Source organism: Microcebus murinus, chromosome 11 (genome assembly GCF_040939455.1).
Source record: "Microcebus murinus isolate Inina chromosome 11, M.murinus_Inina_mat1.0, whole genome shotgun sequence".
NCBI lineage: Eukaryota > Metazoa > Chordata > Mammalia > Primates > Cheirogaleidae > Microcebus > Microcebus murinus.
In genome coordinates this window covers 28,069,328-28,090,043 of record NC_134114.1, presented here as the reverse complement: position 1 = coordinate 28,090,043, position 20,716 = coordinate 28,069,328, and the positions used below count along the sequence as shown (strand labels likewise).

Sequence of the window (20,716 nt, the reverse complement as noted above, 5' to 3'; positions counted from 1 at the left end):
CCTTGCCTTTCTTATACAAACTGTATTTCACAGTAACCAAACAGTTCAAAATAACCAAACAGTATGGGGAAAAAAATTTAAAATTAAAAAATTCCTCCTTAAAGAAGAACCCTAGCTAACTAATACTGAAGGACTAAAAGGATGAGAAAATCACCATTTCATAACTTCTAATGAAGATAACAGATCTAGATAATGAACATATAAACGAACACTGAAAGACTTTTTAATAGATGCCTCAGACTGGTGACACCTAAACTCAAAGATCAAGCACTGAAAATGAGAACAGATGTCTGTCTCCTGATGTGATGCAATAATATTCAATATCACTTTTGAAGTATTTGTGTTCTCTACCCTAAAAATTAAACCTATGTCTTATTAAGCCATTAGATCTAAGAGATTATAGGATAAATGGTAAATAGAGGAATAACTTAAATGACAGCAGAAGGAAGAGTTCTAATAAATCCAGAGCATGGGACATTCTGCAGGAAAACACACAAGTGGCATGAGAAAAGGGAGGTGAGGGCCAACTATTATAAGAGACTTAAGAGCTATATCAATCAAAGCAACTGTTAACTATAAAGATACATTTTTGAGAGAGTCAAGAAAATGTAAACATTGAATAGGTATTAGATATTAGGGAATAATACATTATTATTTATTTTATATAGATGATAATGATATTTTGGCTTCTTAAAAAAGTCATTATTTGGCCGGGCGCGGTGGCTCACGCCTGTAATCCTAGCATTCTGGGAGGCCGAGGCGGGCGGATTGCTCAAGGTCAGGAGTTCAAAACCAGCCTGAGCGAGACCCCGTCTCTACCATAAAAATAGAAAGAAATTAATTGGCCAACTAATATATATAATATAAAAATCAGCCGGGCATGGTGGCGCATGCCTGTAGTCCCAGCTACTCGGGAGGCTGAGGCAGGAGGATTGCTTGAGCCCAGGAGTTTGAGGTTGCTGTGAGCTAGGCTGACGCCACGGCACTCACTCTAGCCTAGGCAAGAAAGTGAGACTCTGTCTCAAAAAAAAAAAAAGTCATTATTTGTTAGAGGCAGATGCTAAAGATGATATAAAGTCTGGGACTTGTTTTAAAATTATTACACTAAAAATACAAAAAAACAAAGAAAAACCAAAATTAAAAAAACACCAAGATGGGGGAGTACAGATAAAACTAGACTAAGAAAACACTGATAATTTTTGAAGGTGGGTGATAGATATTTCTACTTGAAAATTTCTCAAATAAAAAAATTTTAAAAATTCATAGAGAGATAAACATTTCCATTTATGAAAGTTTAAAAAAAACACTATTTATGGTTTGATTCTGTACCACTATAGGAAATTCTATGTATAAAATGGCAAATAATGTAATTATGTATTTAACGCAATATATGTATGTATTTACAGATCTCATGTCTATTATTTAGATGAAAGGGATAAGAAAAAAATAATTATCTGAAGGAAAGGAAGATAGAATTTTAATTAGTGATTCAGAAAACTTACTTTTGATACAGGCAATAGGACAATCAATTAAACAGGGAAAATAACAAAAACATTCAGCCTAACATATTGAAATAAATTTTCCTACCAAAAGAATCAAAAAAGTTATTTTATTTTTAAATCAAAAGTCTACGAAGAACCAACCTTTTAAATTTTATATTATCAGGAGTCAAAATAACACTCACATTTTGAAGGAGTTGTTCAAACCAGTCATAGCCAGTATCTCTGCATGCTGCAACCTAAGGGGAAAAAAGGTAACAAAACTATCAAAGTTGGAAATTTATTAAAAAGCCAGAATAAAATATACTTTTGTTATGCTTTATCCTGAAGCATATTTCTGAATTTTCTCAATTAAAGTTTATTTTTAAAGTAAATGATTATTTTCAGTAACCTAAACATTTACCAATGTTACAGAATTTTATTCTAAAAATATCTTGAAAAACATTAAAGAAATTAGTTTAATGTACTGAAGTTTAATATGGTAGTAAATTTTGAATAATAACTTGAATCATACTCTGTCAGATAAACCTGCAAGGTCTAAAACATTAACAACAAAATTTCTTATATTCAAAACATGAAAAGTATTCTGGGTCAAAAAATTTATAGCTTATTCATAAAATAAATGAAATGAAACTAATCTAAATTATATTTTCTGAAAAAGACAGGAATTACTATCTCTTTGCAGCTTGCTATCCTTGGGCCATTGTCTCTATTCTTCCACTCCTCCTTTCTCTCACTGTTTTCAATTGTTGGAGGAATAGGACAATCTCAGTTTCAGTGCTTACGTCAACGAATGTCAAGAAGTTGGGCTATGTGGAAACATCAACCTCATGTTACTTGCATCCCTTGAGTATCTCCAGAAATATAAAGTAAACGAAGCAGTGCTAAATGTCAAGATTAATCAAATATCTCATCATTGTCTCTTCCTTCATAAGACACGGTAGGCCTCAACTAGGTTTGCACCCACAGTGACCACATAACTTGTTCCAGTCCTTCTTACCACATCAGTGATGTTTAAAATTTTCCTTGTCATTGCTTCTTTGTCATTGTGTGGAGTTGGAGTAAACCAGAGTTTCTGGAATGTTTCATTTACTAATTTCTAGACGAAAGAAAAAATTTCAAATTAACTAACTCACTACAACAAATATGGCAAATTTATAACCCCACATTCTCATTAAGGCCCCCCACAAAGCTATATATAACAAATCAAAACAAGTTGCTGGGAATTTTTTGACATGATCACCAATTAATTTCTAAAATTTATTATTTTTTCAATTTGGAAAAGATTTAAAATAATTTGAATGGACAATACTATGCTTAGCTTACAACTTCTACATACCATATACATAAATGTTTTTGATTAAACTAAAAAACATTTGTACTGCTTTTGAGGAAGCAGTTGTTATGATGTTTGCTAAACTTAAAAAAACAGAGATCATATATATGATTACATATATATGTAAAGTTACTGATGAATTTAAGACTAAACTTAAAATTTTCTTATTTTTAATTTTTATGGATACATAATAGTTGTACATATTTATGGAGTATATGTGAAATTTTGATACAAGTGTGCAATGTGTAATGATCAAATCAGGGTAATTGGGATATGCATCACCTCAAATATTTATCATTCCCTCGTGTTAGAAACACTGAAATTCCATTGCAATTCTAGTTATTTTGAAATACACGATAAATTATTGTTAACTATAGTCACCCTATTGTGCACTAGATCTTACTCCTTCTATCTAACTATATTTTTATATCCATAAACGAACTCCTCTTAATTCCTCTACCCAACCTTGCAAGCTACCCTTCCCAACCTCTGGTAACCATCATTTTACTCTCTATCTTTATGAGGTCAAATTTTTTTTTTAGCTCCCACATATAAGGGAAGACATGTGATATTTATCTTTCTGTGCCTGGCTTATTTCACTTATAATGAAAGAAGGTATTTATTTACAAATTTAGAAAAACAAACACATAACATTTGAAAATCAAAATAATTTTAATTTGGTGAGAACCTTTGAATATAATGCAAACTCTACCATGAATTAAATTAATATTATAATTGTTGAACTGGTTGTGAAAGATCAGATTTTATTAATCAATACAAAAATCTAGAAATAAAAAAGTATCAAAGTATGTATTTTTCTTAAGTTTATAAACTAAGATATTGATTCATTTGTAAAGTTTATATATATATTTAAATCAAAAGTTAGATGCAATAGACCAGGGGTCCTCAAACTTTTTAAACAGGGAGCCAGTTCACTGTCCCTCAGACCATTGGAGAGTACGCACTGTGGGCTAGGGAGGAGTCGGCTGCTAAGCAGGACAGGCAGCGGCAGCAAAAACACCCAGAAGGCCGGATAAATGTGCTAGGCAGCCCGCATGTGGCCCGCAGGCCGTAGTTTGAGGACGCCGGAAATAGACATTTCAATTATTTAAACATTATTGAAAAATAAATTTAAAGTAGTTGATGTTTCATCTTACCTTAATGCCCTCTTCATCATTGACTCTGCGAATCATTTTTACGCACATTTCTGTAATTTTTGGAAATGTTGGTTGTTCAATACAGATATCTCTTAGAATCTTTATTACCCTTTTCCTGACACTGATACCAGTATCCTAGAAACAGAAAGGTATTTTTAAATGTCATAAAAGTTGAGATGCCTCAGGTATATGAAATCAGAAAATAAGTATCCATAAGCAGCATATTCACTATTTGTTAACATGATGAACACGGTCTACATATTTGCTCTTTACATGCTTTCTTATTGCTGCTATAAATGATTATTTTATTGTACTGTTTTTACCTTTAAAATATGATATCCAAGACATAGAAATATGCACTACAGCTTAGCCCTGAACACAAGATTAAAGTATAAGCTTGCCAGAATTAAATAATAAACATAAAGGTTTTAGAATAGCGTCTGGCACTTAAATAGCATATTAAGTATCATCTATAAAGCCGACTTAACAAAAATGTTTAACCTGAATCCAATTAAACATTTTGTACTATCTTATGGTTTATAAGAAATATAAGAAACAAATTAAATTAAACAAAGCCATGAGGAAATAATAAAACTGACCCAGTCTTTTTAATCAGTTGTCATCATGAGAGTGAGTATATAAAAAAGAGTAAGAGAATAGTATTCAATTTTAAGACATGGACCCCAAATGCAATATGTTATCTTTGATTGGAGTCTGATTCTTAAAATAAAAAGACAGAAAAAGACATTTTGGGGACAACTGGAGGATCTGAATGTGAGCTGGTTCTTAGATGATATCAGAGAGTATTAACTTGATTAGGTGATATAATGGTTTTGTTTAAATAGGACAGTATTCCTTACTTTTTGGTGATACAAACTGAAGTATTCATGAGAAAAGTAGCAAAACGTTTGTAATTTAAATGTAAAGAATTTAGCAGAAAGTACAGATGAAATACGGAGGTGGGTACATGGGTATTCATTGTACTATTTCCCTTTAACCTAACGAATTTTCATATTAAAGAGTTTTAAAAATAAAAAGCATCGGGTACTTAGCATGCAAAATTATTAATGTCCATTATGTGGTTTAGCAATTCTGAAAACACTTTAGGATTTTTTTCTAGGTTTAACTAGGTCAGAGTTCATTAAATATTTGGGAATCCTGTTGATTCTACCCTTTACTATTCAAAAAACTGAAACATTAAAAAGGAAAAAAATTCTTCCACACTTTCCTTAAATTATTTGTTTTTCAACCAAGATTTATACCTAGTTGAAGCTGAAAATTACTCTATAACTCTGAGCCACACAATATTCTGATATTAGGCCAAAAGTGACAACTCTTTTCATTGTATACTTATCATTTATGTTGAGTTCTACAAGAAGTCAATACACCTGGAATGGGTAGTGTGGAAATTCCACAGATATTTCCTAATGCCAGTGCCTTCTTTTATTTTCAGAAAAATGCTTCAGGCCCAGGGAATACCATGACACACAACAAAAGAGTATTTCAGAACAGTATTTCTTAAGTTTGCTCTTATGCCTCAAATAGCTTTCTGACTTTTTTTTTTTTTTTTTTTTGAGACAGAGTTTCGCTTTGTTGTCCAGGCTAGAGTGAATGCCGTGGCGTCAGCCTAGCTCACAGCAACCTCAAACTCCTGGGCTCAAGCGATCCTCCTGCCTCAGCCTCCCGAGTAGCTGGGACTACAGGCATGTGCCACCATGCCCGGCTAATTTTTTATATATATATCAGTTGGCCAATTAATTTCTTTCTATTTATAGTAGAGACGGGGTCTCACTCTTGCTCAGGCTGGTTTTGAACTCCTGACCTTGAGCAATCCGCCCGCCTCGGCCTCCCAAGAGCTAGGATTACAGGCGTGAGCCACAGCGCCCGGCCAGCTTTCTGACTTAATTGCAGGTATCTGAGCTCATCATAATTCAGCTTTAAGGAAACATGCAAATAAACGTAAAGGATCCAAAAATATTGTCAGATACCAATGTTCTGTACTTGTCTCTCACTGAAATAATTCTTCCTGTTTATATAATTACTCTAGATTCCTGTTCAATGTAACTATCCCACATAGTTCCTATAGTCTACTCATTGCAAACTGGCAGAATTAAAAAGTGACAGTAACTGAAAAAAGAAATCCAATATTCAATGATTTTTTTAATGATATTGAAAGTGCTATTCTTAAAATATATCCTGTTTAGAAAGCTGCTATAGTTCATAGACTAGGCAATATGTATTTATATAGCATATACATGTACTTTTCTACTTTAACTTAAAACAAGATGGGATACTCAAAAGGCAAAATTCGAGTATGAATCCTGAGTATGAATCATGATTATACTGATGAATCATTACAAAAATGACAAAATGAACTCACCAATATTCTTTCAATCAGCATATCATAATACTGTTCAGCAAGCTGAGGTCGACAAAGGACAAATCGACCTAGTAATTCTACTGCTGCTTCTCGGACACTGGTAGAGTTATCCATCAGTCGTCCATGAACTCCTCGCTGCATGTCAAGCTAAAGAAAAATGAAAAAAATATATATGATTTATATCAAATAGAGCTAATATTTTAATTTATATAGAAAATCCAAGTAAGAAGAATCATTTTTGCTCTCTTTACCCTCGCTAGAATACTGGGGTCTACAGCAACAACCTCAGATAAACATTTCATGGCTTTTGTTCGAACAGCAATTGCATTTTCACCAAGAACTCGTAGTATCTGCCAAGAAAACATTGACATTTTCATAAATTTTATAGTATATGAAATTATAAAAAATGAAAACACAAAAGAGAAGAATATATTATTTATTTATTTCCCTTTAATCTGTATACAAATGAATAAAAGATATTACTGACCCAATGTTTAACTTAAAGCTTAGTACAGATGGCAAATGAGGCAGTCTATACTTTGAAGTCTTACCTTTACCCTAGCATTTTCCATTAACCTGGTTTTTATTGTTGTGCTTCATTTGCAAGAACCTATAGACCCACTAAAATCTTGCTATGTGTAACTTTAATCAAGGATTTTAGTATCATTTAAATCAGAATTTGTTAACTGAATAATTTGTTTTCATAGTGTCACCTGTACTCTATTTATATTGTGTGTGTACTCATACAGATATATACCTATTTATTTGTAAAACAATAATCAATATGTAAAAGGCATGTAGAAAAAGGACATTTAAACAAATAAGGAACATACTATAGAAACTCACATTGCTTCTATGATCTTTTAAATATCTGTGCTCAACAATCAAAGACATATACCCACAAGCACCCAGAATCAGAAAAATCAAAGTCACTGTATAAGGAACTCTGACCCATTTTACCTGTGTCAAATAAATATCAAAGCTCTGGGCAAACGGCCTCATAGAGGCCAAGTATCGAACAATCAAGCAAGCATCATCATAGTCCACAGTATCAGAGTTCATCCTGCAACAAAAGGCCATTTAAAAATTCATTTATTTTTGTAACTAAAGTAAGTAGATATCAAAGAGATAAATGAAAAAATAAACATGTTTTCTCTTTAGATCTTACTTTAATGTGCTGAACTGAGAAGGTGTGGTTTTAATAATGCTTCTAAGAAATTTTTTCCGGTTTTCAGCTCGATGCATAATTTGACCAGTTGTCTCAATTTCCTTTGCATGATGTGTTCCCTCAGATGATTCTTCATCTTTTTGTGATTTCATTGCTTTTTCTGTTTCCAAAGTTGTGTCACGGAACCACTGGGCTATATAGAATTTACGAGAAAACTGGCAAGAAATTAGGTAGACTTGAGCTTGATGAAATTATTAACAAAATTTCTAAGTCATTTATAAAGTGAGAGTGCTCACTATCAGGAATGTAAGTATTAAGGTTTACTTTAAAAATTTATCTTTAGTTTTTAGAGACAGAGTCTTGTTCTATCACCCAGGCTAAAGTGCAATCACATGATCATAGCTCACTGTAACCTCAAACTCCTGGGCTCAACTGATCCTCCTGCCTCAGTCTCTCAATTAGCTGCGACTACAGGTGTGTACCACCACACCTGGCTGATTTTTAAATTTTGTGTAGAGACAGGGTCTCACTAGGTGGTCCAGGCTGGTCTCAAACTCCTGGCCTCAAGCAATCCTCCTGTCTCAGCCTCCCAAAGTGTGGGGATTACAGGTATGAGCCACTGTGCCCAGCCAAGGTTTTCTTTAAAATAACTTCCATCAGATAAAAACAGATTTTAAGAAAGCTAGAAAATCTGGAATATCCTGAATGATAGAAAACTTATTGAACTTTGTTACAATACTTACATTAATGATGTGAAAAGATAATTTGATAAATACAACTATGTTAAATATAGAATACTGCTATCAACTAATTAACCAAGGATAATACCATGTAAGTCAGTAATGATAGGTCAACTAGAAAAGTTTAGAAAAAATGGATCAAATGCTGATGGTAGAAGACTCCACTTGTTTTCAAATCTTGCCTTAGTTCTGCAAGAAATATACAGGCCAATTACCACTGAAATAGTTTAACACTGTGGCACACCTGCAAATCTATTTCTTTGAATACAGATGAAAATCTGTAGTAGTTGGCTAAATAGCTTAGTGGTAACCAATCTCTTCTGACTGCATATCTCAACAATTAAAAAAAATTAAAAATACCCCAATATAAATAATATTTTTGAATAAAAGATTACAAGTTGTATATATGAAACTATTATACTAATATTTTACATACATAATACAACATACATAAAACAGAATTAAGGATTATATTTAACAATAAATATACATATAAAAATCTAATAGTTTCTCTAATAGTTTCTTATATGCTAAATATAAGATCATTTGATGCACAACTTGGCTCATACCCACTGTGAGGACCAATGACCTAGCCAAGTTCCAAATATTTCTCATCACACAATTTTTATATAGTGTAATATCTGTAACCAGAATTCCATAAAGACAAATCAACCCTTATCATTCATTTCTATTTAGTTTACCAAGCATACCTTTGTTTCAAAATTAATATTACAATCAACTTAACTTTTCCTCATCATGTTACCTCCCAATTTCTTTTAGACTCAATTTAAATAAACATGCAATATCATCAAAGAAAGGATAAAAGAATCCTACCACTAGTGAAGGATCAGTCTCAGTGTTTTCATCCAAGTAATCAAGCAATGCTTTTTGCAATTGTTGGATTTCATCTTCTCCTCCTGAAACCTACAGAATAAACCAAATAAGAATAGAAAAGATATTACAGGCGTGCTTTAATAAATCATCTAGTTGTAAACACAAATCTGATGGGAAAAGCTGAAAAATATTAAAAATGAAAACAAAACCATAGTAACTAAAAGGAAGAAACAACAAACTACTATTTCTAAAAACTATATTATATATTGATAGCTGAGATTAGCCTTTATTTTTATGAACCACATGTTATCTCTCTTTAAAGAGCTCATAGGTAGCTGACATAAAAATTACCAGAACAATGTGTTAAATCTTTAAAGGTATGAATGCCCTACCACCAGTTTTCTGTTTAGAAAAAAAAAAGAAGAGATAACTCCAAACTTTTAATCTAGTAAATGGAAATGGTTGTTATCTATATTAATATGTATTAAGAATTTCTTTGGGGTATTATTAAAAAGAACATTACAAAAGGGAAATATTTTTATTTATACTAAATATGAAAACAGTACTTTACTTCATGTTGGATATTAAATATACAATAGGTGAGCTATTTAGATATCTAGGTACAGAAACTTAATCATTAGGTTCTGCCAAGAATTACAGAGCCAGAAATTACCTGTGAGTTGACAATTACCTGTGAGTCCACAGTTTATACTCTAGCAGTTCTAGAGTTACCATGTAAAATGCCAAATATAAGGCTCAGAATATATCTAACTACAAAGCAAAGATTAGAATAACCCATGTTCTAGGAGTGTGATAAAACTGATAAATTCAGAAATTGGTCATAGCTCTGTAAACTATTAATAGTATGCTATAAACTTACGAAATGAATTTGGAAGTATGTGTTAGAAGCCATAAAGATATTTAAAAATGATCCCTCCCCTCCAGTTGTGCAATGTACAATGTACAATATACACAGCCATATGTAGCAATAAGAAGTTCTAGGCCAACTCTAGGAAATACTGAAAGTCACCTAGCACCTAGATCTTGGCTTCTACATTACCATTCACCAATAAAAGAAACCAGGATTCCTTGGAGAAATAGCTGATCCCAGGGCTGGGGCAGGGAAAGTAAAAGATGTGCCTGAAACACCTGTTGTGCCAGAAACTAAGAAAAGTCCTCAAAGAATGATGGGAACATATCAAAAGAACATAAAAGCCAGGTTAAAGGGACTTTTACTGGTCAAATCTGGGACAATTTAAGCATTAAAATAATGATGATAACAAATTACAACCTATTAAATAGAATAGGAATGATAGTATTACATGAGATGGTAATATTAATAATTTTTAGCTATTGATAATTGTACTATGGATATTTAAGTGAGAGTTCTTGTTTGTAGAGATATACATTAAGTAGTGGCTCTCAAACTTCAGCATTCATTAGAATCACTTGGAGGGCTTGTTAAACTACTGACTGTCCCACAACCAGTTTCTGATTTGGTAGGTCCTAGGAGGGTTCTAAGATTTACATTTTTGTTAAAAATGTACTTGTTAGTAGTTCCCAGATGATTTCAATGTTGGTGCTGCTTGTCCAGGGAATCACAATTTGAAAACCACTGCACTAGAGAATTCAGGAGTAATCTGCGGCATAGTGTCTGCCAACTTAACTTTAATGGGTTGGAAAAACATGTTTTTTAAAATATACGGATGTATAGACATACATGCATGCATATTTTGAAAGAGAATGATAAAGCAAATGTTGTAAATTGCCAAAAATTAAGGAATTTGGGTGAAGAGTTTATGGAGTTCCTCATACTATTCTTATAACTTTTCTGTAAGGTTGAAATTATTTCAAAACACAAAGTGCAGTAAAAAAAATTAGAGGCATTTTTATGAATATATATACAGTTATGAACTAAAAAAAATAAGAAAAATGAAAACAGAAGTTACATATGGCAGGATTAGAGATCATTTCCCTATTTCTGAAGTAACTTTCTGTATTACTACCACCTCATCCATACTTTATAAAAACAAATGAAATAATAAAACACCTTTATCCTAATAATATTCTCTAATATAATAAAATAAAAAAAGCCCTCCTCAATCCTTGCCAATATAAAAAGATACACAATATTCAACGGTACAAAATAATCTTATTTGGCATGTTAAATCACTATCTTAGTAAGTTAAAGATTTAAATAAAATTTATGTTAAACCAAATATAAAGCAGTTATACATTCATAATAGTAGTTCACAGAAAGTAAGCTAAAGATGTATACAAACCATTCAGAAGTTTCTGTTAGACTTTATAATCCACCCTAATTTATTATATTTCTCTTTGGGGCTTGGAAAAGCCTACCTTTAGAAGTATAAATCTTATTTTGAATCTATAAAAGGAAATGCAACACTATTGTAAGAACATCCAAATAAAACAACTATCATTTATTCCAGTGATTTAAATTCTTTATCTCAATACCTGTTTTAAAATTCGTTCTATAGACCCTTGATCCATTTTGCTTGTAACAGCATCTTTCCTTAGCCGTGCAGCAACAGTTCCAAGGTAATCAAGAGAAGCCACTCTTAAAGCCATCTCTGTCGACTTGTTACTGAACTGATGAACCTAAACATCAAAATACAGCAGCTTTAAGAGATTTATAATAATATATCTTTCATTGCAATTTATCATATAAATTCCCAATCTATATTGTACTATTTAAAACTTAAATACTTTTTTTCTTGTGATACTATCCCATAAAATGAGTTTTGCCTTTTGATCTTCTGGGATCTGAATATTTCATCTGGCTGAAAAAATTATACAGATTGAACTTCTTTAAGAACATAGTCACTTTTTAAGTATGTAAGCTCAACTGTTTATTTGTATAAAATGACATATTACTGAGTAAGAATTTATTAGGGTAGAATTCTGATGCTTCTAAAACATTATCATAGTTTCAGAATAGTATTAACATATTTTCCAGTTCACAAAAAGGTCCCAAAAGCTTTTTATTTTTTTTTAAGACAGAGTTTCACTCTGTTGCCTGAGCTAGAGTGCCGTGGCTTCAGCCTAGCTCACAGCAACCTCAAACTCCTGAGCTCAAGCAATCTTTCTGTCTCAGCCTTCCAAGTAGCTGGGACTACAGGCATGCGCCACCATGCCCGGCTAATTTTTCCTATATATTTTTAGTTGGCCAATTAATTTTTCTATTTTTAGTAGAGACAGGGTCTTGCTCTTGCTCAGGCTGGTTTCAAACTCCTGACCTTGAGTAATCCTCCCACCTCGGCCTCCCAGAGTGCTAGGATTACAGGTGCGAGCCACCGAGCCCAGCTCCAAAAGCTTTTTAATAATTTATATTGCACAAGTCCAAATGTAGTTTAAAAATAAAAAGAGAAATCACAGTAATATTTCTTTGAATTTCTGTACTATATTACAGGAGGACTAAAATGCTGTATGTTTTCAGAAAAAATCTTAAAGATGACAAGAAATTCACAAGAATCAATTCATGCTTTGAAATGAGTAACTTACGACTCAATGTTGAGAAATGTTTAATTAACAATACTTCTAAACCCCCCAATTTTTTAAAGCATTATTTTATTTAATGTAATAATGAAATGAAAACACCAAAATTCACAATAGTTGAAGGTTTCTACAAGGTACTGACAACATTGTGTACAGTTATACACATGCAAAAACAGAGATGCAATGTTCATATTTCCTTACGTATTTTTAAAGAATTCATCATCTGTGAATCAGAGTACATCCTCATTATGTTGTCTTCTAGTAATCTAATAATCTTTAAATGTTATACTCTTACCAACAGTCTCCCTAATAAACTAAGGAGTAATTCAGCAGCTGGCCATTCAGGTTTATTGACTGTTGAAAGAAGGTCTTGAACAAAATTTTCAAACAGTGGTCTATAATCTTCTTCACCTTGTTTACTACCACATCTGTTCAAAGATAAATAAAGAAAAAGATGTCAATTTAGGTGACGTGTCTACCAACATGACTGAAATTTTGCTAAGTTTTCTTTTCTCTATTTCTAGAATAGAAACAAGGTATATGAGAGTACATTAAATAAAATATGGCTTAAAGGCTGGGTGTGGTGGCATGCACCTGTACCCAGCTACTCAGGAGGCTGAGGTGAGAGAACTGCTTGAGTCCAGGAGTTCGAGACCAGCCTGGGCAACAAAGCGAAATCTCATCTCAAAAACAAAACAAAATGAAACAAAATATGGTTTAAAATGAAGCTATTTGTTAAACTCCATTTTTCCCTCAATAATAGGAAATTCATTTATTAACATTACTTTCTGGCAAGCATAAAACATTTTAAAAAGTGATCACTATTTTGCTTTCTACAAGATCACCACAAATTCTTACGGAGGCTAAGTAACCTCTCTCTGCAAACTTCCCAATTCTATTAAAATAGGAAAATTCTCCAAAATTTACTGAAGAAAAACTGAGAATTTCAATCTAGTACTTTAATTTTGAGTCTAACATATAAACAAGTTCACAGAATTTTAGATTTTTAATACTTTAACTTACTCATTTTAAAGATCAGGAAACCAAGGAATAGGGAGATGTATTTAAGGAAGGTTCAGATTATGGCAGTAAACTGATTAATCTTTTTTTCAAAATGAACTATCCTCTGTATTGTGACAAATAAAAATCAGATATGTTAATTTTGCTCACTTTTTAAGGAAGATGGAAAGGAAGTTTTGGGCTGTTCGCATAGCTGTTTCATACGAGTTGGTAATAACAACATCCTGGTCAACCTAGAGTGAAAAAAATAAATTTATAAAGATATTAGAAAAAAACCCAACAAACAAATTAGCTCAGTTGCTATTGCCATGTTATTACTGAATAGAGGTAATACATATAAATATTAAATTGCTTACAATATCCTTTTATATAGAGAGAAGCCACGATTAGCATACTAAACATATTTTAATACTTTATAAAATCAAATGAAAATATTGGTAATTATTAAAATAGGTAAGTGTGAAAAATGTGGTTAATAAATGTAATATCAATAGTTGCTTATCAACATCCTGGTCATAACAAAAGGAAATAGACTGAAAATACAGTAAGAATTTTGAAAAAAATATTCTAACCTCAAAGTTTAAGAAACACTAGAATAAAAGCCAAAAGAAAATTTGATACATTCATAGATATTTAAAGATTAGGAAATAAGTAGTTAATTCATAGTTGTATGACCCCCCAAAAAAGGTGAATAAATAGAGGAAAGCTCACTAATAACCAGGAAAATGAAAAAGAAAACGATATTAATACCATTTCACAGTGAGCAGAATGGGGTAAAATCAAAACATTGGAATGTAAACTGAAACACCACTTTGATAAGCAAACTGACAACTTCCAGTAAAGTTAATGCATGTACACTATCTTAACTCTACTTCTAAGTATATTGAGAGAAACTCTTGCTTTAAGTTGTGATACTATTCTACAATGTTTTAAACTCAAGTCAAAAAGAATCTGGTATGAGCTATATGTATAAGTTGTGATACTATTCTACAATGTTTTAAACTCAAGTCAAAAAGAATCTGGTATGAGTTATATGTATTAAAAACAACACTGAGTGAAAAAATTAGCTGTAAACATGTCACTATCATTTATATAAATGCAAAAAAAATCACATTTATGCAGATAAATAAGTAAATAAAAGGAGATAAACATACTCATGATACTGGTCACCAATAACAAGGAAGGGAAGATTGGAGACAGTATAATGGAACTGGGACAATGGGATGGTGGGGGACAAAATGAGGACCTCAACTTTCTGGATAATTTGTTTACTTTATTAGTTAATTATTATATATTTATTATTATAACAAAACACACATATACTCATGTTTACTTATGTTTGGCTATCACAGAATAGATAAATAAAATTGTTTCTGTTTCTCTTGAACTTCTGTTGAAGTAAAACTAAATAACTTGGAAAAATGTCTATAAAAGCTATAAAACCAATAGCAAATTTTAGCTATGTGTCAACTATCAGGGAGGGCATAAACTCATTTTCCACGTAAATTCTATGTTAATTATCATTGTATGTTATGTATTTATATACAGGTGTGTATCCCTAATCTGAAAATCCGAAACCCAAAATGCTCCAATGGCACTCAAACAGTTTCAGATGTTGGAACATTTTGGATCTCAGATTTTCAAATTAAGAATATTCAGCATGTATGTATATTACATATAATATTCACTTTCTCACTAACCCCTACAAACCTGGTATGGTAGTCTTGATAAGCATTATCCCTATTTTACAGCTGAAGAAACAAAGATTAAAATGATTTGTATGTTTCATGATGGGCAGAAAGAAGAGTCAGAACCAGAACTCAAGTCTCCAAAATCATATCTAGTGCTCTGCAAGGACCTTAAAGCCTAGCCATGAGCCCCTAATCTAGAACTTGTTTTATAAGAATGACAGAGTATATACGTGTTTTCTTCCATAGAAGTACAAAGTTACAAAACCTTTAAAAGATTCCTTACTTTTTTATTTGAGTCTTCTTCTGAATTAGAGTCCTTCTCAGATGACGGTAAGTGCACCACACACTGAATAAGTTGTAAAACCAGTGCTGTAACCATCTGAATATACATAGGTTCTCCATCCATATCACTACTGTTCAACCTTTAAAAAAAAATTATGTGGAATATGAAAATAATCTCATTTTACATCTCATTTATCATTTTACATCTTGAAAGTTTCAAGATGTTTCCTTTACCAATATTTCTAGGCATTATTTTAGTGCTTATCATAGTGTTCTTATGTTTAATTACTTTTAATAAATTAGAAAAAATATCAAGTAAATGCCTATGCATGCCCAGATAATTAAAATACTCAAAAGACAAATACAATATTTAATACAAATTTCTCTTCTTATATATGTACTGAAGATAAAAATTTATATGAAGACTTATTAAATACTTCTCAATATGATTTTTAAAATGATAAAAGTCTTCAAGGTTTTAAATGCTCATAAATTCTGATATTTATCTGTTGAATCTGGTATTAATTTGGTATTAAAATCTGCTACACAGCTCTTGACTATCTATGTTAGAGTATAGAGTTAGTGGCATAGATTATGAAAAATCAATTTCCAAGTCTTGTTCTATAAATAATGTAGAAGTGTAAGAATTCTTTTACATGTTGATAATTTCTCTTCAGGTTTAACAGACAATAGATATTTATCAATACATAATTAGTCCACAAATGATTAAGATAAAATAATTATCTTAGAGAAGAAAGCCCTCAAAACAATCTAAAAATAGCCCTACATGCCAGGTCAACACATTCAGAAACATTAAGATAATTATCATGATAACAACGATTACCTCTGATGATAAACATGATAATGCTGACCATAGTAGTGGATAGCATTCTTTAGTTACAGTGTGCTCAGTGCTTAAAGATTATTTAATCCCCGTGTTTATTTTCTATACTGCTATTAAAGAGTAATCTTACAGCTCTTTTTAAAAAATATTATTTAATGGTTTACCACTGTTATGTCCTTAGTATGGCTTATAAAATCCTTTTGGAACTGTCCTGACTCTTTTGAGTCATATTTCCTATTGCTCTTTTCATTGACCAGTGAGAGGGATGATTTTGCCCTTCAGTGCCTGGAAATAATTTTGGTTCTCACAACTGGAATGGGAAGATTTCTACTGGCATCTGGTGGGTAGAGATCAGGAATGCTGGTAAACATCCTGTATTATACAAGACAGCCACATACAACAAAGTATCATCTGGCCTGAAATGTTAATCATGCCAAGACTGAAAGACTCTGCTATAGGTCTTTATACTTGAAGATCACTAGACTTCTTTAAGTCCCCCAAATATGCCACATTATTTCACATATCTAAGCTATTCTTCATGCTGTTCTGACTGAATTGCCTTTTATTTAATCATTAAATATGTATCAGAAATGATGAAGAATAAATACATGATGGTTCAATAAATGGTTCAATATATACATGGTTCAATAAATACATGATGGTTCAATATAATGGAATTCTTCATTATACTTGACCTTTGCTATAATTAGTTACCTGAAGTTCCTTAAACTCCTCTTGCTGGTTGGTAATCTTGCAAGTGAAGTAAAAATTTCTTCTAAAATTAATTGCCTATGTTTTTCATATCTTGAGAATACCTATTTAATAATTATAAGATTCCAAATTAAATTTACAATAGAAAACCAAAAGTAATATGATACTATGTAATAAAAATAGTACTTGCCACTTAGAATAAAAATGTTTTCAACATCTTCAGTGGTAATGACTTTAGATAATTTGCTCAATTTTTCTATCATTAATTATAACATTCTTACAGAAGTTAAAGAGTATACTAGTTTCATTTAGAGGTGCATGATATCTTGGTTGTGGAAAGCAGGTCAAGATTTAAATGATTTTAAATCATTTTAATTTTATTATAAACATTAAGGAATTACTATATGCAATATTTGCAAGTATTTACAGGTTTTTAAAAATTTGACAAAAAGAGAATAACCCAACAAATTCATGGAACAGAAAAATAAATCCTCAGTTTATAAAACCTAATAAGACACACTAAAATAGTCCTTATAATGAAAAAATGAATGTATTAAAAACTAGGAATCTGCATTAATTTTTAAGAGTTTGGATTAAATGACATTAATATTACTTTGAGGCAATTAGAAATATAAATTGATTATACTTACTGCAGTGACTAATTTAATGGCACACAACTGCAGTTCACTGACATTTTCCACAAAAAATGGTGTTATTCCCATTGATGAAACCTGTAAAAAAAACCAAAAAAGAGTAATTGGTACATATCTTTAGTTGAGTTCAGTAACATTTTACCTTACTAAATTCCAATACATTCACAAACTTACTGGAAAACATTAAGAGGGCATTTTCCTTTCCCCTGCCTAATAGGCATCTATTCCTATCTCTGTACTCCTTCATCTTGAAGCATATTAGCACATATATCAGGTACCTTGCTTTATAGTTGCCTTTATCTTATCTCTGCCATTTGAATTTATAAATGTCACAAAATATAAAGAAACAAAAAGTATTTTGTTATCCTGGGTGAAAATACTCTATAAATTCAATATTTTGTATTCACAATAAAAAGGAAATAACTTATAAAAAATTCAAAGTTTGAAATTTACTCTACATTCATCTGTCCTCTGCCCAAAATGTTTAAAACTTCCTGAACTTTCATTTCTTAAGTTTAGATGTAACATACTCTGAACAGGAAAAATTAACATAGTGCTGATATTATTATTGAGTGAGCAAGGTTACACTGGACTCAATCAAACTATTCTTAAATCATTTGGTCTAGAAATACATACAATGCTTACATAAAACTTACCTGAAGAATTGTTGTATCTGTAAGAAGTTGTATCTCTAGCAATTCTGATAAGCTACTAACGATGTCACAAACTTTGTTATAAAGCATTACTATCACTCTCTGCTTATGGGTAGAACATTTAGCCCGTTTTGCCTTTGAACTTAACAAGCCTCCTAAAATGAAACAAATTCAAGACAAGGAAAATAACAACTTTTACTAATTTTCAATAAATAGTACTAAAACTGTTTTCTAAATTAAAAGACAATTCTTTTTTTGGCTGCATAAAAATACAACCTGGTTCAGATATCGATCACACAGCAAAAAAAAAAAAAAAAAAAAAAAAAAAAAATACAACCTGGCAAATAAAGCTTGTTATATATTAAGAGAAAATTATTCCCTAAGGATATTCTAACAGATAATCTGTGGTATATTTCAGCTGCTCTTAAATTCTTTTATCTAAAATATTACTTTATCTTGATTTCTATTTTTTCCACTGGACCAGGATAGTAAGATTATATTTTCCTTTAAATTAACTTGTAATTATTATACAATAGGTAATCAAATATAAATTATTCATTAACCTGAGTTTGGCTTTCCTCTCTTTAAATGTGTATATGTTAACTATGTCATTGCTCCCTTATAAAGGTTATGAATAAGAGAAAGAATATTCTTTAATCCATTTTGCAGATAACTATTATGTTAAAATTAGGAGGAAGTGATAAATGGAATCCCAGATAAATATTACCTGGGATTTTCCCTGACCAGTAAAAATAACTTTAATTATACATAAATAGTTGCTAAAGAATAGTAATTGAACAAGTACTGTACTATCTAAGAGCCCTATATTCTAGTCAAATCCACAATGAAAATAAATATTTATTACAATTTACATGATTAAAAAATTTTGGTGCCATTTAAAAGTCACTATATTCTGACTCATCTAACATAGAAAAAAATTTACAATAGATGATTTTCATACTGTACTAAAAAACTATAAATATAAAAGGGCAAACTAACCTCCATGAGGGTCTAATCTATAAACAGGATCATACTGAGGATAAAGTGTATTCTGCAAATGAAATTTAGTATACTGTATAACTCTTTCAATTACATCCTCAATGTATACAGCTTTTGGCATGTTAGGGGATGTCATAATGTTGATAGTTGTAAGACAGGCATCTGCTGATTTTGTAACTCTCTCCATAATAAGGTCTCTCCATAACCTTTCTTCTTCTTCAGTATCGTTATTCTATAAAACAGCACATTGTTAATGACATGGCAATAAACACATTTATAGGTTTAAAGTATGAGTAAAAATTATGATATATTTGATTTTTATTGGTAGAAAAGAGTGTTTTTACGTGCGTACATTCTTTAAAGAATATCTAGAATAAAGCAGAAACACAGATACTACTTTAACAAGACTTTTGTTTCAATGTCTATAACTATGATATATGCTATCTCCTCAATTCACCACTAGATGACTCTATTAACAAAGTTACAGTTCCTTTATCTTTTGTGTACTTTAGCCAAATCTAAGATTTTAGCCCTAAGGTTTTTAGTAATAAAAATAATTTCACTAAGAATTCCAGCTCTCTAGAATTCCAAATTCTTGATGATGTGTACCACAATTTCTTGGCAAAGCATTTAAGTAACTTGCAGACTACTAACGATGGAGTAGACTGATACTTTAGGTTTCTCTAAGTTTTGTTTCTATTATTCAACAAGTAGTTAAAAATGAGGGCATTAAAAAAATGGATATATTTAATAATCCAGAAACTAATATCTGAGATTATTTTTCTACATATTTTATTCCATGAGATCACTTAGTAATCCTGTGGCTTTTGCAAACAAGAACACTTTCCTTGTGAGACAAAATAAAATCCAGTGTACATATTAAATATATGTAGTATGCATGTATATACAGGAATGGAAGTATATTTATCGAAAATGATAAAAGTAGTTATTGCTGGATGAGAATAGAGATTTGTGTTTTGCAAATTTTCTACAATAAATATACTACTTTTATAATTGGGCTTTTGAAATAAAGAAAATTCAATAACTCAAAACTTCTCCAAATTCTTATCTCATATTAAATGGCTATAAGCCTTAATGTTTGCATTCATTAATGTTAGAGATATCAAGATCAATTTGAATGCATGTGTAATTTATAAAGTCAGCTACAATGCTAAGAAGGCAGATCCTAGGAAATTTACTTTAGTCAATTCATAAACCATTACAACCATGTTG

General features: G+C 31.2%; 1 protein-coding gene across 3 annotated transcripts in view; it reads right to left on the bottom strand.

The window, feature by feature from the left end:
* The window catches only part of NIPBL (NIPBL cohesin loading factor), a 190,976-nt gene that overhangs the window by 33,020 nt on the left and 137,240 nt on the right, over positions 1–20,716 (bottom strand). For all 3 annotated transcript variants that reach the window (XM_012736444.2, XM_012736443.2, XM_012736446.3), the window contains 16 exons: positions 19,484–19,715; positions 18,488–18,639; positions 17,829–17,909; positions 17,182–17,282; positions 15,625–15,763; positions 13,801–13,883; positions 12,926–13,058; positions 11,590–11,733; positions 9,115–9,204; positions 7,541–7,755; positions 7,333–7,435; positions 6,624–6,722; positions 6,373–6,519; positions 3,993–4,127; positions 2,500–2,598; positions 1,685–1,738 (listed from right to left, as the gene is read on the bottom strand). In XM_012736444.2, the coding sequence (XP_012591898.1) occupies positions 1,685–1,738; positions 2,500–2,598; positions 3,993–4,127; positions 6,373–6,519; positions 6,624–6,722; positions 7,333–7,435; positions 7,541–7,755; positions 9,115–9,204; positions 11,590–11,733; positions 12,926–13,058; positions 13,801–13,883; positions 15,625–15,763; positions 17,182–17,282; positions 17,829–17,909; positions 18,488–18,639; positions 19,484–19,715 (2,007 nt within the window). The remainder of the gene's footprint in view (positions 1–1,684; positions 1,739–2,499; positions 2,599–3,992; positions 4,128–6,372; positions 6,520–6,623; positions 6,723–7,332; positions 7,436–7,540; positions 7,756–9,114; positions 9,205–11,589; positions 11,734–12,925; positions 13,059–13,800; positions 13,884–15,624; positions 15,764–17,181; positions 17,283–17,828; positions 17,910–18,487; positions 18,640–19,483; positions 19,716–20,716) is intronic.